This window comes from Arvicanthis niloticus, chromosome 8, assembly GCF_011762505.2.
Source record: "Arvicanthis niloticus isolate mArvNil1 chromosome 8, mArvNil1.pat.X, whole genome shotgun sequence".
Taxonomy (NCBI): domain Eukaryota; kingdom Metazoa; phylum Chordata; class Mammalia; order Rodentia; family Muridae; genus Arvicanthis; species Arvicanthis niloticus.
In genome coordinates, this window is record NC_047665.1 from 48,668,251 (window position 1) to 48,692,149 (window position 23,899).

A 23,899-nucleotide genomic window follows, 5' to 3' on the forward strand; every position below is an offset into this window, starting at 1 on the left:
TTGGGAAGTTGTTAGTTGATTGCTTTGAGTTTTCCCTAGACTGACTGGTGATAAAGCCCGAGTTGTTCTCTGTCTCCATGCCCCCCCCCCCCCCCACACACACAGAACACTAGCTTATGGCCATGCCCAAATATCTTATGTGGCTACTGAGGATCTGAAGTCAGAACCTCATGCTTGTGCAATAAACATCATCTTTCCAGACCACTACACATATATTTCTTGATATCCTTGTCTCAGTAACTGTCTCATCTTCATTTTACAGATGAGGAGGAGGAGGAGGAGAAGAATAAGAAGAAGAAGAAGAAGAAGAAGAAGAAGAAGAAGAAGAAGAAGAAGAAGAAGAAGAAGAAGAAGACGAGGAGGAGGAGGAGGAGGAGGAGGAGGAGGAGGAGGAAGGGGAAGGGGAAGGGGAAGGGGAAGGGGAAGGGGAAGGGGAAGGGGAAGGGGAAGGGGAAGGGGAAGGGGAAGGGGAAGGGGAAGGGGAAGGGGAAGGGGAAGGGGAAGGGAAGAGGAAGAGAAAGAAGAGGAAGAGGGAGAGAAGGAGGGGGAAGAGGAGGAGGAAGAAGAGGAAGAAGAGAAGAAAGAGGAAGGGAGGGAGCAAAAGGAGGGAGAGGAGGGAAGAGGAGGAGGAGAGAGAAGGGAGGAAGCAGGAGGAGGGAGAGGAAGAGAAAGAGGAGGAGGAGGAAGAGAAAGCAGGAAGATAAAGCAGGAAGAGAAAGAGGAGAAGAAGGAAGAGGGAGGAAGGGAAGAGGAGGAAGGAGAGGAGAAGAAGGAGGGGGAGAAGGGAGGGAGCAGGAGAAGGGAGAGGAGGAGGAAGAGGAGGATGGGGGTGGAGGGAGGGAGGGAGGGAGGGAGCAGGAGGAGGGAGAAGAGGAGAAGGAGGGGGAGAAAGAGGAGGAGGAGGAGAAGAAAGAAGAAAGGAGAAAGGAGAAAGGAGAAAGGAGAAAAAGGAGAAAAAGGAGAAAAAGGAGAAAGAAGAAGAAGAAGAAGAAGAAGAAGAAGAAGAAGAAGAAGAAGAAGAAGAAGAAGAAGAAGAAGAAGAAGAAGAAGAAAAAGAAGAAGCAGCCGCCACCTAACCAATACTACAATTCAAACTAATCAGCACATTGCTTAATTTTTCTGTTAACCTAAAACCACAGTAAACTCTATTAGAGAATAGATAGAGGAAAAAGAAGAGAGGGAGGGAAAGAAGGAGAGAGGGAGAAAAATAGACAGAGAAAAAATATTTTTAAAATAGTACAATAGTACAGACAGACTTATTGAAAGAAGATTTTACATTGCCAGTGTCCTTTCAAAATCCAGCAATAACCTTGGAGTGTGTGAGTCAGACATCCAGCCACTAGTAACTCACAGTGTTGTATAAATTAATTATTAGTTAATTATCTTAAGTGTCATAAGTTGGCTTTAAGATTTGGAGGAAACAGACTCCCTTGGCTGCAAGTGAAGTAAACATGAGTCAGAACCATTCAAGCAAAAGGAAATGGTACATGTTATATAACAGAGGACCCAAGGGTATACAGAGCAGATGTGTTCTGAGTCTTCCTTCTTTTCTCCCTGCTTCTTTCTCCCCTCCTCCCTCTGCTGCCTTCCTGTCTTCCTCTTCACCTTGCTGTTTTTCTTCTGTCTCCCACCCTCCCTTTCTCTCTTCCTCTCTCCCCACCTGAGTATCTCTATCCTCCGATCCAGCCCAGTTCTCAAGTGCTCCAGATTCATTGCAGTGATAACCTGTGGGACAAGTCTATACTGGCCTTGAGCATTTCCACAGTTGCTCTCAAAGGATCCTCTTTCCCTGTAGATCTCACAGAAAGGCAACCCTGGCCTCCTGCTAGGCTCTAAAGGATCACCCCAAATTGGTCTACGATCAAGAGAATCCGGTGGTTTCTTTTCTAGTTCTACATGTGCATACACACATGGAAGAAAGAAAGGACAGGGCAGCAGAGGGAGAAATGGAAAAGAAAGCCTTTTCAGGGAGAAGAGAGGAAGAGGAATGACTGACCCATCCAAACCAAACCAAATGGGATCCCCAAAGGTGTGAAGAGCAGACACAGACGTAGAGTCATGTGACAGGTCATGTCCACAGACTAGCAGTTCAGAGATATAGGCAGGAGGATCCTGTCTTTGAAGCCAGCCTGCCCTACATGAGACCCAATAATAAACAAAGGAAAGAGAAGCAGAATTAAGCCATGGTTCTGGCTTGCAAACCATGAAAAAATGCTCTTGTCTGTATACTGTGAGCTTATCAATTTATTAGCTGTTCATTCATGATTTCAAGGATTCTCCCATCTCCCTGTAGTACTGGGGTTGGCAGGTGTAAATTACATCTCCCAACTTTGCATTAGCATTGGGGATCAGAACTCTGGTCCTCACATTTGTGTACCAAATGTCTCTGTCTCTCTCTGTGTCTCTCTCTCTGTCTCTCTCTCTCTCCTCTTTCTCTTTTCTAAGCTGTTAACATGTCAAAAACTGTTTTATCTCTGACAGAAATTCCCTAGATGAAAACTGAAGATCACTAGGAGAATGTAATTCATTGTTTTATTAAAGCACTGGTGTTTTGTAGAAAAAAAAAAAAAAAAATTAAAAAGTTAATATGCTTAACCTAGAAGGAGTTGACTACTCAGCAAACAAATTTCTATGTATTCTATAAACCAACCCAGAGTCTGATGTTACTTGAATAAATGACCTTCAGGAGTCATGCCTAATCCAGACTCTAAAATAAATAGATGCTTCATCTCTTTAGATGTGCTATTTTCTTCAGGATTTCTATGGCCGTGTGTGTGTGTGTGTGTGTGTGTGTGTGTGTGTGTGTGTGAGAGAGAGAGAGAGAGAGAGAGAGAGAGAGAGAGAGAGAGAGAGAGAGAGATTCTTCCCATCCTTTCTTATTTAGTTATCATTTGAGCCTGTACTACTCAATAAATCAAGAGGATTCTTGAAACCTTTATACTAGGTTTTGGATGTGACATGGCCTTAGAAAGATCACTTATGATCTTGCTTGCTGGTGAGAGGAGAGGCATGCTTAAAGTTTAGATGCAGGCTGAAACAAATCAGTTCCTCTAACTTTGACCACAGACTGCAGACTGTACCTATAATGACCAGTCCTGCTCAGAGAAACACAAGAAACCAAGGATAATAAAGGAACACACTGGTCTTTGCCTTCATAAGAGGGGTTCAACCTGTCTAAATCCTTTGACACTACAAGGTATACTTTTCTATCTGACCTCAGCTGGGAAGTTCTTTCTGCCTTCTCTTTATTTCACATAGTAGAAATTTTTCTAACATGTTTTCTTTCTTTCTGTCTTCCCTGTTTCTGGGGGAACTAGATTCAGCCCATGGAGTCACTGCCTGGTTATTTAAAATGGGACCATGAGTAAAAGATTCATTTGTCTCCCGGGAACTCTGTCAGAGTGAAGGATTTGGTGCTTATCAATTTGTACCAGACCCTGCCTTAGGTAAACTAAAGACGGTTTGCTTTTCAAATCCTGTGTGTTCTTTAGTAGCTTAGTTTATTGTTTCTTTGTTTTAAAGAGCAAGGAGGTTTATGTAAATGGGCCTTTCTCACGGAAAGCAGATTTAACTGGTGACTGAAGAGCATAATCTATTCCCTCCATGGACAACTTGAAGCAGGGCTGTTTTACCCATGGCTGAACTGAGTATAACTTTACCTGTAGGCTCTCTACTAGGAACTGGACCACTGTAAGGAGCACACTCCTCAAGGCATCCACTAACCACTAAGCAAAGCTCTGAGCAACACCTGCTGTATCTATAGCGATCTTGGAAGACACAGGAAAGATGGCATATCAAGTCCTTTGTCAACATGACATAAATATTGGTCACTAGAATACTTGAAATTATTCTGCTTTTGTACCTACATTTCTAAGAGTATATTCTGGTTCGCTTTTCCATCTAACATGAGCTGGGAAGTTCCTTCTGCATTCAGAATATGTGTTTCACCTAATAGAAATTTTCCTAATGTATTTTAATTAATTAATGTTTATGTTCTCAAAGTGATGCTGTTTAGGATTTTTATAGGTAAGACTGTGGACCTTTTATTCCCTCTGTCTCTCTGTTTCCCTCTCCCTCTCTCTGTGTATCTTATGAATATTCATTTGTAACGTACAATTTCAGATAATACTTTTTAAAGAGTAGAATGCTAATCTACAATCATGAGGTAAAGGATATTAGAGGAAATAACGGAAGGACTTTTTTACAGGAAATACAGAGCCTCAAACTGATTGGCCCCAAAGCAGGGGCACTGAGTCATGCCAAAGGTGACTCAGGGCTTCAATGTCATCTCACACAGGTGACGCCAGTAGACTGCTTGAAAACAGCCTCCTCATGGTTAATTGCCAAACCAGTTGACTTGTGGAATTTAACTGTGACCTTGAGAGAGAGCTGACTCCCTGGCTTTCATTACAAAATGCCTTGTTTATAGACTTCTTCCCATCATCTCCCTGAAGCTTTCTGGGTAACAGCAAGGGCCAGGCTCAACATGACTGCAGGCATAAACTGAAGGAGAGAGGAAGAGAGAGGTTCAGCGTTACTGAGAGCCTGGAGCCAAAGGCAGACCCTGGAGCAGGTATAGAGAAGGCGCTTTCCCCAGGGTTTAGCATTCTGCACATCCTTTTGTGTCCTTGAGGGAACTGAATAAAAGCAACCCAACCATACACTACACCATCCCATGATAACCAGATCAAAATCCTCTTGCACAAGTAGTTTCTCTGAGGTCAAGAACACTTTCCTAGGTCCTTTGAGAAGACACAAAGGGGCTCAGGGCTCTGAAAGGCTTTACTCAGTATCTTTAGCCAAGATGACCTTGTTCTGGCCCACAGGAATTCTGGACATGAAACATATTCCAAAGGCATGTAGAAGGTTAGGTTTTTAAACCCTGGACCAAAGGCTGAGGTGCCTATTTGACATATCAAAGCAGACACTGGCTTCCAGGTTCTCCCTGCATTCCTCAGTCCTCACCTGTTACAGGGCCTGGCTAACAACCCTCCCCCTTCCCTGAACTCTGAACTCTGCAGCCCAGGCTTTTTCAGTGTCTGATAAAATAAACCAGCATAATATGGGGATTTTTTTCTTTCAGTTTGTTTATATGGTGGCTTTCATTGACAAATTTTTCTATTTTGAACCATCACTCCATCTCTGGGATGAAGTGTGCTTGATCATGGTGGATGACTTTTCTTTTTTAATCTAAATATATATATATATATATATATATATATATATATATAATTTTATTGGATATTTTATTTACATTTCAGATGCCATCCCCTTTCCCCATTTCCCCTCCCTAGAAAACCCCTATCCCATACCCCCTTCTCCTTTTTGCTTTTATACAATTTTTTTAATGTTAACCAATGGCTTTCTAAGTTTGATAATGCTCAATATCAATCAGACGTGTAACCTAATACCCAACCTAGATATATCAACTATCTTTGACTGTTGGAGACATGTGAACATCTGCCTCCATGTCTGGCCCCCCTCTCTCTTTCTCTCTCATCACCTAGCTTCTCATCACCTAGCTCCTCCTTTCCTTCTCCTCCTCCTCTCCTTACTCCTCCCACCTTAGCTCCTCCTACATATCACCCTTCCTGTTAAAATAAAACTTTTCTCTCAAAATAGAGTTAGAGCATAATTATACCAATTTATGTCAGTAAGGTGCAAGATAGACCTAATACCCAGTCCATCATTTTGTTGACTAAGCAGAACCTCTGTCATCTCTCCTAACTAAAACACTTAGTTCTGAACCTGGCTTTTTTTTTTTTTTTTTTTTTTTTCTTGGCTTTAGAATGAATGTCAGCTGAAAACCATCCTCTCAAATCTTTTCTCTCAAAGTAAATAGCAAGGACTGACTATGAGACTATAAGTTTTCAACCCCATCAGAAATCCAGAATGACTGAGTTAACTGAAATTATGGGAAGCACAAAGCATAGCTTTTAAAACTTAGCCAATTTATAGAGACTGCTGAACACCTGGACAGTCCCTATACTACAGAACATTGGAGCATCTGATTTTCAGCCTTCTGGCCCAGGATCATCTGATGTTGAGGACTGCAGTCTGCCTCAATACTTTGGGGCTAAGTGCTCTGGTCAAGAGAGAGAGTGGGGCCAGAAGGGCAAGAAACGTGAAAAATGGAGACAAGACAGGGTGTGTGGTCAGGTCTTAAGTCTCGTCCTGTCTCGTTTCTTGAAAGGAAATCTGGGGTATTTATAAGCACAAGCAGGGGAACACAGATGAAAACATTTTACCATGTGCACCATGCAGCTGGGGTCACTAAAGAGCAAAACAAGCTATGCGGGATAAACAAGATGTTTCAGCTGTTGTAGGCTTTTGAAAAACAAGTCTCTATCAGGGTATATGGTTCCAGATGGCTGCAAAGTTGATCTAGCCGCTTTCTGCTAAAGTTGGCTCCCAACAATCTGACAGACCTAGTGATACAGAATTATTAAGGACTGATTACTCTGTCTTGGCAGATATAATCAGTCGACTATTCTGCAAGTGTGTCCTTTTCTGGACAGTGATTTGTCTGTAGATGGAAAGAGGCAATTCTTGCCTAGTGGCTGTCTCACCACAACTGGAGTAACTCCAAAGATGTTCAATTTCTTCTTAGAATCCAAGACAGGAAGCTGCCAGGAGCAGACAGGTCTCTAATCAAAATGAACATTAATACAGAAATGTTTGTAACATCAATTCTGTAGATTTCTGATGTTTTGAAAACCAACTATTTATGTAAGGCAATCTGGACCGTTGTCTGTTAACTCCTCTCAGTTATTTCTAAAGAAAATATAGAAAACACCCTAACAGTAAACTCAAAGCCATAAATTTGCTATAGGTCCTTAACTCACAGGCTAACCATCTCAAATAAAAAAAGTTAAAGAAGGACTGGGTCTAAGCCTTGTATTCCTAAATGTGTTATACAGGTGCAATGCCTATGATAGTAACAATATTCATCTCACTTTTATATTAATAAGAAGCTCATACCAATGAAAACCTTAAATTTGAAATCAAAGTAAATTTTGTACCATTTAAGAGATTATAATAACTTCATTGTAATAACAATTATGCATATTTTTACCTGTAGGTTATGGCTATGCAATAAATCCTAGCTAATTCTCTCTGTTCCACCAAAACCACTACTTTTCCCTAGAAAGACAGCCCAATATTAACCACCTCAGTCCCCAAGCCCAGGGAATAGGGGCACCGACTCTTCATTAACTTCTTCAAGCTGAATGGGTGTTGAGATATTATAAGAGGGGTTGGGGGAAGAATAAATTGATAAGCCTCTGACACTGTGTCTTCACTGCAGTGGATGACCTTTTTGATGTGTTCTTGAATTCAGTTAGCAAGTATTTTATTGAGAATTTTTGCAGGTAGAGGGATTGGGACTCTAGGCTAGCTATAAATCCTCTGACCTATGAAGGGACTGAAGTAGCAGAATAAACTCCATTTTGTTCTTAAGACTCCATCCTAAGTTAACTAACACTTAGAAAGGCATGGTCCCTTCTCTTGAGGTCTCAGAAAAATCACAAAATGTCACTGATGTCACTGGTAGTTGCAAAATAGACATAGCAGCTGCAGCTGGCTGATAGCAACAGAGTAGGCTAAGAAAACATAAGTCATTCCCAGGTTAAGATGCTCCTTTTGATGGATGCTCCCTCCTTGTGGTTTAACCAGGTGCTGTAAACCAATTAGCTTAAAGACCAGCATTCCTTTACCCTCTCATGGAATGCCAAGGGTTGGAAAGACCTGCTTGCAGTTTTTTCCCTTTATAAACCCTAGACCTGGGGGTCACTCTCCTTCCTGTTCCATCAGGAAGGTTGGTGGCCCAAGTTTGAGCTTAAATAAAGACACTCATGTGCTTACATCGGAGTTGTGGTTCCTGGTGGTCTCTTTAGGGTTTTTACAATCTGGCCACAACACCTACAATTTGTCATGCCTGCAGTATGTGGTGAGGTCTGGAGCCCAGCATAATCATCAGAGAGACTTCATCCAGCAACTGATGGGAACAGATGCAGAATCCCATAGTCAAATGTTAGGCAGAGCTCTGGGAGCCCAGTGTGTGTTTGGGGGTGGGTTGGAAGAACCAGAAGGATCGAGACCACAAGAATGTGGCCTCCAGAATCAACCATCAGGGACTCAAGTGGGCTCACAGAGATCAGGGAGTCTGTATGTGTCTGACCTAGGTATTCTGCAAATATAATATGGTTCTGTAGCATGGTATTTTTGTGGGATTCCTAACAGTGGGAGTGTGGTTCTTCCCACCCTCTTGGATTGTCAGCTTATATGGTCCCGAGAAGACAAGCTGAGATTCAAAAGCCCTGTGAGTATGCATGGTGAATGACTACATTAGGACCAGCTATCAGGAGGCAGATCACTTTACTCTGGGTGATTCAAGGCTAATAAAGTTTTGGGAGACTGAGGGTAGGAGCATCCAGCATGGGTGAAGGTCATTGGCTGAGGGCTTAAGGGCACTGAAATGCTTCATTATCATGGGGAAGTATTTCAGGACTCTCAGGTGCTAGCTGATATCTAACCCCTGTGAAAGGATTGTTCAATTCTCCAAAGGGGTTGTGACCCCACAGGTTGAGAACCACCAGTTTATATGATGTCAGTCTTGGTAGTCTATCAATGGATGCCTTACACCAAGGAGGTGGGAAACCTGTCAGCTTCTCCATCTAAGAGCTGAGTACCTCAGTCACCCTAGTCTGTCAATGAAGGTTTAGAGGATTCTTGAAGAGCTGTTGCTCTTCGGTCTGTGTTGAAAGTCTGAAGAAGCTGATTCTAATATTAGCAAAGGAGTAAGACACAACATGACAGATGTGTTGTGTTTTATAAAAAAGATAAAGGAGGAACCATGGGGATGTTTACTCTGATCAGGTGGGGGAGGGGCGCTTACCAGTTCTCTGAAGTTTGGGCTAGCAGCATCGGCTCTCAGTGTGGTAGCAGGAAGGATGCAAACCTTCTCAGTTTCTAAATCCTAGTTACAGCATCAAATTCTTGTGTTTTATAAAAAGATAAGAAAAGAAGGAATATGTTTGGTGGATGTGTGGTAAGGTGTGGAGTAAGGGCGTGCCTCCGTGAGCCCATGCTGAAGCATCCCTTCCCTCTGTGGGAGGAGCCACATGGTATAGTATAGAAAAGAGTTTAATCAGGGCATGGGGAAGGGAGTAGAGGGAGTAAAAACAGAGAAAGGCAGAGAGAGGGGGTGGGGGGAGTAGAAACCGGCCATGAGCACGTGGAGAGACAGAGGGGGGAAGGGAATGGGGAAAGGGAGGAGGGGCAGAAGGACAGAGTAGGAGCAGGAGAGAGCAGAGGGGGAAGGCAGCCTCTTTTATAGTGAGTCAGACATACCTGGCCATTGCCAGGTAACTGTGGGGCGGAGCTTAGACAAAATGCTAGCAAGATGGCCTTCCTGGCAAAAGTGAAGACAAGCAGGCAAAAGGTCCTTTATCCAAACTTCTCCCTTTTTGCTGAGCTGCCATTGGAAGGTGATACCTATATTTAGGGTGGGTCTTCCCAGCTTAAATAATCCCATCAAGAAAATCCCTCCAACTGTGCCCATCAGTTTCCTTTTGCTTGATCCCAGAGGCAGTCAATTTGACAATCAGAAGCCTCATAGGGTGCAGCTGTACCTGGTTCAAATGTATTCATTCTCTGAACACTTCATGGGCTCCTGAGCCTGGTTAGACCATGCTATGCCTTAGTACCTGTCACTCAGGAAAGGGCCTCTGGGTTCTTTCTCTGTGTTGGGCCCCTTATCCTGGACAAGAGAATTTTTAGGTGACCAGTCTAAAATTGACAAAATCTGCATAGCCATCAGAGGGAGTCAGCATACCCCATTGCTCTCTGTTTCTTGTCAGGGCAAATTCCAGAATAAGAGTCTCCCTACAATGAACAGAAGGTAGTCACAGGGGATGTCCTTCTTGACACTCTTAAATATTATTTTTGGTTGTGTAAGTTGACCCAGAGCAACATGTATTAAGTATATCTTTTATATATGTTTTGAATGTTGTGAGATTACTTAAAACAGACCCAGTGATATTTCAAGCACACAGAACAACTGCTATTGGCTCTAGTCTGTTCCTAACTCTTGTGCACATGTATGACTAACTTGCTAAACTTCTAGCTAGTTGAAATTTCAAATCCTTTGGCCAATATTTCTCTAACAACCTCACTCTGGTCTGCTTTCTTCTGAAAACCGCTCTAGATGGTTTTGTTTTTGTTTTTTGTTTTGTTTTGTTTTGTTTTTTTTTGCAAATATAAAATGAATATCTTGTCCTAAGAAATCCAGGATTGTATATCAAGAAGGGATTAATTCGTTCCTTAGGTATATATATATATATATATATATATATATATATATATATATATATGTGTGTGTGTATATATATATACACACTTACATGAATAGTTGAAATTTTAGTGACTGTTCCATGACTGTGACTATATACTTGAGATAGTCTGTTATGCTCAGATTTCAGGGTCCCCAAAGACCACCAGGAGTCTGAATACATATGCCTAAGCAAAGAACGTTTATTCAAGCTTAAACTCTGCAAACTCCTCCCATGTGGTGGTGGATTCATGCTGAGAGCCCTGAACCTCAATTAGGCAGGGTTTTTTAAATAGTAGTTGGAACAAAGAACAGGGTTCTCCAGTTTAACAGTTGCCTTATTTGGCAAAGGGTATCTTGGTGCATTGGGATTGGTCAGTGATGACTTCAGAGAGCTTGAGCAATTTATCTATAACCTCTGAAATTTTAGGCACTTTCCCTCTATTTCCTGATTGGGCAGTTTCCTGATTGGGCAGTCCAGGGCAGTTTCTTCCTGGAGTTATTTGTGGCATTAGCCAAAGTTCAAACTGAGAACAAGAAGGCTCAAGATGGAGCCAGTTTACAAATTAGAGTTTCTTCCATTGCCTCTGTTCCTCGAGTCAACATAAAAGGAGGAAAGGTTTATTTTCCCTGGTTGACCTGTTGCTTTGGGTTCATCGGACCACAGTGTATCATAAAGGAAGGATGTGGTGGCGGTGGTGGTGGTGGCGCATTGACCTAATAACAGTAAGGAAACAGAAGAGGTGGAGCCAAACATGTTTGTAATGCGCATGCTCCCAATTTCCTAACTTCGTCCCACTAGACCCCAACCTCTCTCATTCGTCCACTACTTTCCATTCATACTATAAAATTCACCCTTTAACACAGATGCCTTTGGAAGACACTATATAGCCCACAGCAGGCACGACTAGTAACCAAATAACTCAGTCCTTTATTTCTGTATTTAAATTAAAAGGCAAAACTCCATAGGTTCAATTTATTTAATCCAGGATCACCACAATCTATTCTTTGACTCTTACAAATCTGCCTTACAGGCATCCCTCTGCTCCCTTCCTCCAAACCATATTGTTTGAAACCAGAAACTTAAGCCAGGTCCTCTTCTTGCTGCTTGATCAGATAGTCTGGGTGTGGCAGATAGGCATTTACTTATAGCGGTGTCAGATCAGCAAGGGCAGAGAAGCTGCACTCATCAGCAAAGTCAGGAGGAAAAGGTTCTGGTAAGAGGCACAGCATTCAGTGGTTTGAGCTTGGTATTGAATTCTTTATAAATGTTGGATATAAGACCTCATAATGGCCAAGGGTGTCCGTTCACACCTTCCATCCCGGTACATAGGAAGCAGTTGGATTGTCATGAGTTTGAGGGCCAGCCTGGACAAACATAGTGAGTTCTAGGCAACCCAGCACTATAAAGCAAGACAGTGCAAGAGTAAATGTGAAAATGGTTTCAAGAATTTTCTCTCATTATACAGGTTCTCTCTCCATCATTGGCTTACTGTAGAGTTTATCAGCTTGTGGGCCTGTTCTAATTTGGTTTCTGTAGCTATGATAAATGCTATGACTAAAAACAACTTTTGAGAGGAAAGGATTCATTTCATCTTACAATTTGGAGGTCGTTCTATCACTGGAGGAAGTCAAGGCAGCTCCTTGGAGGCAGGAGCTGATGCAGAAACCATGAAGGAATGCTGCTTACTGGCTTGCTCCCCATGGCTTGCTCAGCCTACCTACTTATACAAGCCAGGACCATCTGCCCAGGGTGTGACCACCTACAGTGGGCACCCTACATCATAAATAAGAAAATGCCTACAGACTTTTCCCATAAGCCAGTCTGTGAATACACTTTCTCAATGGAGAGCCCTTCTTCCAAGATGACCCAAGCTTATATCAAAAAAAAGAAAAAAAAAAATCACAGAGCCCCAGCAGATGTTTCAATGATTCAACTTCTTACAAATTCTGTTCAGTTCAATGGTGCATTGTGAATACACTTCCCTGTATAAGCATCCCCTTTCTCTGCTACAGTCATTCTACAAGATATTCTGAACACCACAGGAAGAGAGATTTCTGTCACAATGTATAGCAAATGAGTTCCTTTTTGGAGGTCCACAGGACATTAATATCCTGCAAGGTTTCATATGGAGTCTTTAGTATCAAGATAGTTCTCTTTGGGTATGCATCTCCTAAGTGTGAGTTGCTTCACTTCCATTAATAGGGAAATAAGATAATCCTGGATTGTAAAAGTAGGTAGGATGAGTAAGTCATAAGGAAACAGGCTAGCTAGTAAGCAGCTCTCCTCTATGGTCTTTGCATCAGTCCCTGCCTCCAAGGTTTTTGCCTTGAGTTATCTGCCTTGACTTCTTTCAGTGATGGAGTATGAGCTTAGAGGTATAGGATGAAATTGTAAGCTTAGAAGAGGCAAGCTTATCCTCAGCAAAATGACCATATATGAGGGCTGAGCTGGAGCAGCCTTCCTTTCTATTGGAAGCCTGGATTCCTTGCTTGCTTGGTAAATGCTACTTCGAGCACTCTATACTAAGTTCCTTTGCTTATGTAGTAAGCCAAGAACACCTGGCTGGTCATGCCTATTTATTTCTCTTAGAGAGGCAGCATAACTCAGTTGCCTTTTCCCAATCCCGCCTTTCCTTGATTTTTTTTATTGTATTATTTTTCATGTCTGTGCTGCTGCTTCTGGATATAGCACCATGCCTGTTACAGAGCGCAGGCAACATGTCTGAGTTGAGCAAACTGCAGCACCATGTTAACACAGTCAGAGGTTGTTGGGCATTGAACTTGGCTGGTACAGGACAAAAGTGAATGCTGAACTTAGGTTAACATTTTTTCTGGAGTTTTGTGTATTAAATTTGGGGTATAAAGAATTTTAACGTAAAGCTCACCCATACATTATATTCTTTTCCTCCAGTTAGCCTGACATGTTTGCTATGCTTTTTTCATGTTCTTAAATAGGAATTCATTAATAGCATTATAATTGCATGTGTGTTGGGGAGGAGTAGAGTTGGGAGATATTCTCAGTTGGTGGAGTGGTCACCTAGGATTTACAATCCCCAGAAATGTAGACATGGAACAATGGCACTCTCCTGTAATCCCAAAACTTTGGTGTAGGAAACAGGAAGATTAAGATTTATGGTGAAGTTTGGCTATATTAAGAGTCTGAAACCAGTTTCAACAACATGCTAGAGAAAAACTCAGGCTAACATCTAGTACTATACAGCATATTCTACTAATGTTCGCAAGCTAACACGGGGGGGGGGTGCAGCTGTGAGTATTCTTGAGACTGAGACATTTTCACTTTTTTCTGCCTTCTGGTGATGGCCAAGGTCAGTCAGTTCTATCAAATTGATTTCTATCCCACTACAAATACCCTAGTTCTTCCCTTGGGACTAGAAGCTGTAGTAGCTAAGATCTGAACCAACTAGAAGCCTTGGTTCAGATCCCTTAAATCACTCTATAGAAGTAATGACTGTAGCTTTTTTAGGCTTTTCACAGACCAGATAGCTGCTCTAACCAGAGCTACTTGATGGCATTTTTCTTTTCTGTTTTTAATGACAGGGCCTCTTACATAGCCCAGGCTAGTCTTTAACTTGTCATCTTGGGAATCCTGTGTGCTGTGATTTGTAGGTATGTATAAGACATGAGGACTTCCAGTTAGTGGTTTAAACTAGACCCCCTGTGATCTGGCTGGCCCCCTAAAAATAATAAAAAATAAAATAAAATAAAAAATAGCAGTGGTTCTGGAGGATCGAGGCTGGGGACCAGTTTTCTCTGCTTGACACTTGTGTGTGCACCACACGCACCAGTCTTATCTCAAGCTCATAAAGCTTGGTCAATCAATATTCGTTAGGTGTGTGTATATAACACCCCCCCTTGAATTGTGTTCTACAAAAACATTGTTTTGCCTAGCTAAGAGAGTTAAATTAAGAGGGCAACATGTTAACTCTTTGCTTGAGTGAGATGAGATGCCCTTCCATTAGTGAGAAAGGTAAGATGCTCAAATAGTTGAAGAGTTCATCTATAATCAGACTGTCTTTCAAATGACAAACTCATCCCACGCTGGCAATGTAGTCAGTTTTATTGAGACACTTGGCTTGGGCAATTCATCTCCATTTTCTGATGGCCAGGTTGGATACTACCAAAATTCCAATGATGATCACGGTTGCAGAAAGTCCCATTACCCACAGAGCAGGAGACTCCACAGGGGTGCCTGTGGAGTGGGAAGGTGGGTTAGTATATGCTGAAAGAGCCAAGCCATTCTAGAGCTTGACAGAGTAAGTAATCTGCAGAAATGGTGGTTTCTTTTGGCAGGAAAATACACACTGAACAGTAGGGAACAGGGCAAGAAAGCAACCTTTAAGGATAAGGAAAGTAATAGTGTCTTGCCATGTAGCACAGGTTGCCTTTGAGCAGTCATCCTCCTGCCTCAGCTTTTCAAGTGCTGAGACTACAAGCATGCAAGATTGCAATTAGCTAGAAAGATGCTAACAATTTGATACCCTTCAACTCACTTGAGTGTCTATGAAGCATGTCTGCAGGGTCCTTAGTGGCTTGAAGGAGGATCACAGGGCCTTTGCTAGATATGCTGGTAGTGTTCTCAAAATAAAGCTCAGATTTTCTTCTTCCTGGTGGACAGACGAGAGCTTGTAATTTGTTGCAAATTTTCAGTTGTATACACGAGCCAACGGTGAGGGGTGGGATAAGGCGCAAAGTCAAGTGCCTTGATACATACATCTCTGTACCACACTATATAAAAACCAGTTTGTGTCTTAATATAAACCCAACCTAGTCTAAGATGTTCTATTTATCTCTACAAAAGTGTTCTTTCTGTTTCACCAAGATTTGGATGTAATCACATTCAGTGACCACCACCCACCCCCACACAACTATCAACCTCTCCTAGAAAGGAGAACACTGAGAGCAACACTCAGTTACCTTTTTATTTAATAGATCATATGTTCAAACAGGAAGCAAGGACATGGCTGTAGTCATACTACATCTATTTAGGAATGATCTGGAAAAAAGTCAACCTATCGTCTTTACATGTGGGAATAATGGGCATGATTAGAATTGTTTTGGATTATTGGGAGTTGACTTTTCTATATAAAACATTTAAGATTCTAGAATCATGAACAATGATTTAAAGACTAGTCTAGTGGGAATGAATCAAGTAGAAGTGTATATGTAAGGTAGTCTAATTCTGTGTCTGGCCAACTCCAGATCATATCGTGTCTATGGTTCTTCTATGTGTATACTTTCAGGGCATATTGAAAACTGCCTTCAGGTAGGTCCAAGACCATCTACTTTTGAGAATTAGACCAAATTTTAAAAAGGAAAAGGTTGAGATGTGGCTGAGGAAATAGGTCAGTCAGTGAAGTGCTTACTATGCAAACATGAAGACCTGATTTTGACCCTAGAACTCATGTTTAAAAGTCTGGATCTAATGCTGTATACTTTTTAATTCAGCCAGATGTTAGGCCATGGTTGGCTTCTGGCTTAATCAAATCAGTTTCTGTTTTTTGAAAACTCGAGATTCTGGCAATCTGGTCAGCTCTGAAATCTTTAATAATAAGATGATCCCTTGGTTTGATGACTGAGGCTAGTATGGTAGGGACTTCAGGATTCACCTAGGTCTGAGATGTAGACAGCTTAGGTACTCACTCCTGGAAGCAGGACAGATTACCATGCAGGATGGCATCCCAGCAGGCTGGCAGATCGATGCACTGCAGTGCAGGTACACCTAATGTTGACAAACAAGGGTCACATTATAGACATCTTCCATATCAGACATCTCCCAACCGCATACTAAATTCTCCCCAAGAAGTTGAGAGTGTTAAGAGCATCTTGATGTGCCTAAGTTAATGTCACAATTGTCCTGAGGAACCAGAGTCCAGTTGACAGGTGTGAGTCACATTCTTGGTGCCACCTGAAACTGCCCTCAACACCATTAGCCAGTGTCAAAGGCCAAAGAGCCACAATAGAGGGGTGTTGGGACTTTAAGGACATAGAATGAGATGCTGTACCTGTCCACCTAAAACCTGTTTCTCCCTTACAGCACTCAGGAAGCTGAAGGTAGAGATGCTGAACCGCTGGTGATGAGACGGGAAGGGACCTGAAGCTTTCTGGACAGGGATCCTTTTGGTCCGATAGTTGTCTCCGGCATACGGGCATCTAAGCCAAGAGACACGGTAGTAGGAATGGGCTTATTTGGGGAACCCACTCATACAGACACATGGGGTACCCACTTACCCCTTCACCAGGATTGGCCATTGTGGTTGATGAAAAGGATTAGAGCCAGGTGTAGCCCAACATTGCTCTAGCAGCAGCCCCAACGAGGGGTCTGTTCTGTGAAGGATGGAGACCTCCACATAAATAGGATCCTGGAGAAATTTTACCAGTGGGTAGGCCTCAGCACCATAGTAAGAGCCATAGTTTTTATCTGCACAAAGAAAACCAGAATCAAAGTGGGGCTAGGGAATAACTCAGGTAAAAAATTCCTGCCTGTATAAATCTGAGGACCTGAACTTGATCTTCAGAACTCATGTAAAAAGACCAGGCTTGATGCTCTGTGCTCACAACTTTAAGCCAATGAGAGATCCTCCCTCAGGAAACAAGTTCGATCTGAGGTTCTCCTACTGACAGACTTAAGACTGGAATTAGCAAGTAGGCAGAGCTTACCCTTGGCAATCTGAAGTTCCAGAGAGAGGGGTCCAGGCTGGGTTTTAGGAAGGGGTGCTGGGCGAGCCAGCACTTGCATATTAACTGGGGATGTGTCGCTGAGAATGGAGTAAGTGCAGCTGACACGGAGCCTGTGGTGGGGAAAACAAGATTTTAGTAGCCAGGGTGTGCTGGCCACACTGCCGATTTTCACTCCCAAGGATCAAGTGATGGGCGTTTTTCAAGTCCACATAGCCAGCAGAGGTGATTTCTGCTCTTAAGAGTTATTTTTTGTTGTCACTGTGCAAATAGCTCCTGTATGAGGTGGTGAGAAACACTACATAAGACACAGGTGTGCTGCATGAGACCGGTGACTAATGCAGAGCAGGTGATCTCCTTCCAGGTGAGGGGATATAAAAATGAAAATGGCTGTCAAGACGCTCAGGTGAAAGCTGCCCATGGAGGCTCTCAATGCAAGGATGAGCCTAGGACTGGAGAGGCTGAGACCATTAAGCATTGGAGAGGAAAGGAACATAGGAGTCACCTCACAAGAAGGCAATGGCAGTGGTACTCTTTGCTTTAACCGACAGAAGTGAAGCTCAAGTATGAGACCTGGCAAAGTTGGGTCTGAAAGGCACTTTTTTTTTTGGTCTCAGTCTAGACAAGGGAAAAAGGAGGCTCAGATGAGAAACAAATCCCCAATAAGGTAGAAAATAGAAGACAATAAGTATGAGGCTGAGATCGAATTGGGAACAGCCACCCAGGCAATCATAAGCAGTAGCATACATGAGTAGCAACCAAGGTAGCAGGTGGATTCACTTACTATTGAGAAGTGTTCTCCTGTGGGCTTAAGTTTACCTGTATGGAAAAAAGGCCTTCTGGCTTCTCAGGTCAAAACTGACTCTACCTGAAGTTGCTATCTCGGGTAATAGAGCTGCTGCCCCAAGCTCGCACATCCCGAACTGCCACTAGCTCATTTTCATACACGGCCTGGTCTCCAGTGATCTGTATAATGGATAAAGAGATGCCTGTTATTTCAATCTTGACTAAGTACTGCATCTATGTATGGCATATGCGTGATGAAGAACCAAGGAATAAGGAGATGATTTAAGTACTGAGACTAGGCAAGTGGACCACCTGAATGCAAGTCAGCATCCTCCTGAGTACTCTAGATCCCAGAAGTATAATTTGCTCCTTATATTTACTTCCTCTAGAATGATAGGATCACGACAAGAGTCATTTGCTGAATATCCACAGAAGTGTCCACCCTCTAAGCAGGGCCTTTTGTTCTAGAGATTGTTCTAAGGCAGTGGTCAGGACTGTTCTTCATGACTGTAATAGCTCAACTTTTCCTCTTCCAATCAGCAGGGTACTGCTTCCACCCCAGTACCCCAAGGTGCTCTTCTTACCTGCCATGTGGTCCCACAGGAAGTAACTGGAAACTGGAACAGGACAAAGGTGGAAGTTGTCATCACAGGACCACACCCACTCTTGTTCCTGACGACCAAGCGTAGTGAATCCAAGCGCAGGGGTGGTGAGGTCGCATTCCTGGACACAGCAATGGAAAAGCGGCCCTCCCTGGTGCAATGGGAGGTCACTGGGACACCAGAGATGGGCGAGATCAGGTCATTTTTGAGACAGAGTCAGGTGGATCTCAGGCTAATGGATCAGTTGCTTCAGATGCCCCCACAGCAAAGTTGAATTCCCACTAATGATCTGGTAACAGGCTCCTAATGACCACTTGCTCCAGAGCCTCGCCAGGGCAGGAGCGGGAGCACCTGCTTTGTTTTACTGCTTAGAACTGGAATCTCAGTGTTTAAGTAACTAGAAAACCTTCAAGCTTGATATGGGGTCTGTGAAAAATCATCACTTGGGGAAGATTCTCTCTAAACACAATCTTAGACTATCAACAGCTGCAGTGACTGTTCCTTGGGAAAATGAGTTTATCAGTAAGTACCTGCCACATAGACTTAATTTCCTAGTGTCCCTGCAGGTTTTCTCTATGTTTGACACCTAGAAGACTAGACAGTCAAAGACTATAGATTAGACAGTGAAGGGCTATTGAAATTTCTAGATCTAGCAACAATGCTCACCTACCAGCAACCAGTTTCATAGTATTTACACTCTGAATAAAGCTTTCCCTGCTCTGGTCTCACCAGAAGTCAGCCCCTTTTTCTCAGCTGATTTCAGAGATGGAAGCATGCACCTGTGTTTCCATAGTAACAGGAGCCCGCCCCTTCCTCTTCAGAGCTGTAGCAGCAGCCCAACTCTTCACAATCTCCTCTGGAGATGGGTGAGGGCGCACAGGGCAGCCTTTCCTTTACTGGCACAGGACTGCACACTTCAGCACTTGGTGAATCTGGGGCTGGATATTAAGAAAGAAGAGGAGACTCAAGCTAGGCCGCAGGGTGGTCAGTCCGTGTACCGTCCTGTCACAGAGCCTGGACTTAGAACAACAGAACATCCAGACAGCCTCAAAAATCCTGTTGACATCTGCAGATTATATTCCCCAGAACGGTCAATGTTAAGTCACCTTGTCAGAGTCTCTCAAAATGGTTCCCTCTCAGCGTGTTGTAGGAGCAGTGAGGCTCTTCACATGGCTTCTAGTGACAGCCTTTTGGCCCCTTAGAGGGACTTACCAAGCTTTGCCTTGGGTGTGAGATACCACAGGAGCTTTTCAGACATAGGACTCCCAATAGGTTTTTAGTATAGCCCATGAGGATTTGAGTTTGAATGTAATCATGATGAAAGGGCTCTCAGATCACCAGGGAAGAATTTCCTAGTTAAATAATCAAGCTGAGCGTGGGAGACTGCAGGCTGAGTTTTGATGACTTCTCTAGCTGTTTCCTACTGCTAGCTTGAATTCAGCTAGCAATTTCAGAGGGTGAGGAGGCTCCTGGATCCTGCTGTGTTTATTCCCATTTGAATTCCAACTTTGCAAGCAGGTGAAGCTGCTTGGTGAGATTCTCTTGGTGAGAGGAGTAACAAAAACTTATAGGAAAGTAAGGTGCCAAGCTCAATCCCCACCCAGCCTCAGCTACAGTCTCCCTACACTTAATTTTCCTAAGGTCTGACATGGAGGGAGAGAAGAGTTGGAAAATGTCCTTTTTAACGGTCAGTTGCTGCTGCTGCTGCTACCCAAAGGAGGCAGGAGTGGCCCAAGAGCAGCTTCTAGGTGAGACCCTCCCCGAGTCTTGATGCTTTCTCCACTTACTGTGACGATCCAAAGGGCACTTCAGCAGTTTCTCTCTTGTTCCTGTAGTATTTCCAGCTACATCTACCTCTTGCACGCCAACCATCATGATGTAGTGGGACCCCTGAAGAGATGAGCAACGGCAATCAGCCTGGCTGTTGGGAAGAGGGATCCTAGTGTCTCTTCTGGCTGGGGTCTACTTACTTCCAGAGTGACATAGCAGCCACTGTAGTTAGCTTCCAACACCAGAAAGCCATCAGGACTGTCCATCACCCACGTACCACAGTCAGAGTCATTCTTAAGCCTGTGTGGCAGCCCTTGGTTATCTAGGGCAGATGGAACATGAAAAGTACAGGGGTTAATCATCCATCAGTAGACAACCAGCCCCACCACTTGACCCCAAGGAACTTCCATCATTCAGAACAATACAAGAGAAAGTGGGTTTGGAAGTGGCCATTTTGACCATTCATTCTGTAGAGAGGGGCTGTGGAGTTTTTGAAAGGAGTACTGAGACAGAAAGTTTAAAGGGTAGCTACCTGAATGTGTCTGACTTACCCCAAGCTGTTACCACAGGACTCTCTGCCTCCAGGCTGAGGTTCACAGTAAACTGGAAGCTCTGTAACCCACAGTGGAGCACACCTGGCAACTCGGTCACATGCTGGCCACTCAATGGAGGATAGAACAGGAAACACAGTAAGATGCTTGGCAGAAGCCACAGAGTGCTTCTTAGAGCCTGCCTAGCCATCCTGTCTCCTTCACTAGCCCACATCTGCTGAGAGCAGGCTTTGTGTGTATATGAAGGCTTGGTTTGGGGCAAATTTCTTTACAGCCTGCAGGTGGAGAGACTTTGGAAAGGGTGATTTCTTTCTTCTGGGAGCACAGCTTACAGATGCTTCCCATTAAATGTTATAATCTCCTGGTCTCCAGAGTTGGGTTGACATGTTCCTTTTGGCCAAAGAATGGTTTCTGTTGTTAGCTATATGTAGCACTTGTTCTACCAGCTTTTCTTCAGAGGACAGAGACTGACTGCCTTCTAGAATTTTGCATATTAGGGTGAGGATCCTAGCTACAGTGGCCAGGTGAATGATGAGGTGACAGGAACTGGCAACTGAGTAGGTTACTACCTCTCTGCAATTTGGGTTTTCTATCTGGATAAAAAAAAAAAAAAATGAGGATAGTCCTGACATTACTGTGCTTAAGGATTCTGTGAGAGGTTTAGATCAAATACATGGCACTATGGTTAGCTAAACAGGATGGCTCAGAGAATGTCTTTGGGGTGAGATTAGCTTAAGAACCTTCCTTCCTTTCTCCTCTGGTTCAAGCTTTCATAGGAAGTCACTTTGCAGGGTTTGTTTGTTTGTTTGTTTTTGTTTTTTGTTTTGTTTTGGTTTTTTGTTGTTGTTGTTTTTTGAGACAGGGTTTCTCTGTATAGCTCTGGCTGTCCTGGAACTAACTCTGTAGACCAGGCTGGCCTCGAACTCAGAAATCCGCCTGCCTCTGCCTCCCAAGTGCTTGCAGTTTTCTTAAAATCCCAAGATCACTTAAACCTGATTCCTGAGTCAAGCTGGTTTAGAACTTTGCCCTGGTATTCAGAGAGTTGCTATTATGGTTCCATAATCTGTCATCCCAGCACTCTGGACATGGAAGCAAGGTGTAAAAATATTCAAGGTCATATTTGGTTTCATGTCAAATTGGGTTCTTATTTGGTCTATATGAGCCCATCTAAAAAATACCCCCAAACTATGGAGGGAAAATTAGAGGATTACGTGAGCCAGTTAGTAGCCAGGGAACACGGACAGGAATCCATCTGTTTTCCTTGTGTCAGTGAGGAGTTTTCGGAGGGAAGATGGAAGGACCTCTGTGAGTTTTCTTTTTAACAGAATGAAGGGCCAGCTAGAGTCACTTGGAGGTGATGACTCCAACAACAGACTTTTCTTGCTTTTCCCTCTCTCTGCACTGGGGGTGGTGGATGGAGGTGGGGGAGACTCACAGGAGGTGCAGTTAGGAGCTATTCTGTGGTATAGCCCTTGTTCCTTTCTGCCTCTGTCTCTGCTATCCTGCTTGCCCTCATCCTTGCTATGATGACTACCAGGGGTGCAAGTCCACCTTTCCCCATCTTGGGGCCAGGAGGCCAGCTAGTTAGCCTGTCTTCTACAGCAATGCTTGTTTATATTAATCTCAATCTCTGTTTCTGCCTCTTTTTCTCTCTATCTCTCGGTAGAAAAGAGATATAAGAAAGAAAAGAGTAAATTAAATGATAAAGAAAGTGGGAGCTAAGTGTGGCAAGGATGTAATGATAGCGTGATTGAACACATGCCTTCCCTCGTCTCTCAAGCTCATGTACTCACATGGGTGGGTATGACAGCAGATGACAGCGCGTCTGAGCACTATCAACCAGTGGGCTGTCTCCCAGCATTCCTTTTATTGTCATAAAAGTAGGCAATTATCATGGCTTCTAAATGTGACATTTAAAACACTCACTGGAAGTGAAAGACCCTTAACTTTAAAGAGTTCAAGCAACTTACATTATGGCTCCTATAGACATGATGGACATTTCCTGCCTATTATTATTTCTGAAAGCCTGTGGTGAATCTCTACTCTCCTGTGCAAGACGAGGAGGACATAAGCAATAAGCTTGATGGCCAGATGATTGGCCTTTGATTGGCAGGTGTGATTACAGCATGGCTCTGCTATTCATATGGTTGTGGGTGATAATAGATGATTTTCTATGTATTCCCCAAACAATCATAGACTCTATTTGTTCTTTACCACTTTCTCAAAATCAAACAGATCTCTCTTTCCATGCCATTGAGTTTTGAGAATGACAGCCCATTTTCCCGAGTACAAGGGCTATTTAATGCTGGAGGACAATATAGAGATGTGATATTTAATATGTGAGATGTTAAGGTGTGTGCATGGGAGGGGGCGATTTGTAATTTCTTTTTGTAGTAGCTTTAAGGCTGCCCTAATAAGTATATCTCCTGGGAGATTCAGAACAACAGTTTGTTAGCATGCAGCAGAGGTCACTTGGAGCATAAGCTCGTGGTATCTACAGGACCACAGTGAAATACCCAGGAGAGAGCGCTTAGATCTCTTCCATCTTCCCCTAGCTGCCAGCAGCCCTTCGCTGTCTTTGTAGACATGTTGTTCTCATTTCTGGTCCCACATGCCATACTCCTTTTGTGTCTTCATTCAGTCCTCTATCCATGTCTGTCTCTAAGTCCAAATGGCCTTTAAAAATGTAGACATTGGTCATATTAGATTAATATCTACTATGATGATTTCAGTTTTTGTATGGATATGTATAAAAACCCTACTTCCAAATAAGGAAAGCCATGTTGTGAGGCTCTGGGTCTAGGATTCAACCTATCCTCATGGAGGGTGGAGCTATTCTACAAACTATGACATCTCAAAGACATGTAAACATACCAGTTAAGCTAATCCTTTAGACCAGATGTGTGTGTGTGTGTGTGTGAGAGAGAGAGAGAGAGAGAGAGAGAGAGAGAGAGAGAGAGAGAAGAGAGATTGAAAAAGGTCCCATTTCTTTGTTAAAATTCCCTTCCTTGCCTTGACTATACTGAAGGGATTATAATTTCTTTTTAAGGGAGGGGATCAGTTTTGTATCCAATGGCTACTGAGTAGGTTGGGACTAATGCTAGTGGTTAGTGATTTTAGAATAGTTTAAAAACAGGGAGTTTGGGGGAAAAGGTAGCCAT

The 23,899-nt window shown here is 43.2% G+C and overlaps 1 protein-coding gene across 1 annotated transcript; it reads right to left on the minus strand.

Annotated features, from left to right (window-relative positions):
- Positions 1-14,398: 14,398 nt before the first annotated feature.
- On the minus strand, positions 14,399-20,932 carry Zp4 (zona pellucida glycoprotein 4). The gene is made up of 12 exons (XM_034509576.2): positions 20,739-20,932; positions 20,388-20,509; positions 20,205-20,307; positions 19,197-19,355; positions 18,400-18,587; positions 17,898-17,995; positions 17,012-17,142; positions 16,583-16,772; positions 16,357-16,504; positions 15,995-16,073; positions 14,845-14,958; positions 14,399-14,543 (listed from the first exon to the last, which is right to left on the minus strand). Exons 1-12 carry the CDS (start codon positions 20,926-20,928, stop codon positions 14,437-14,439), a joined length of 1,629 nt encoding a protein of 542 aa, XP_034365467.1. The 5' UTR covers positions 20,929-20,932; the 3' UTR covers positions 14,399-14,436.
- Between the last annotated feature and the right edge of the window lie 2,967 nt (positions 20,933-23,899).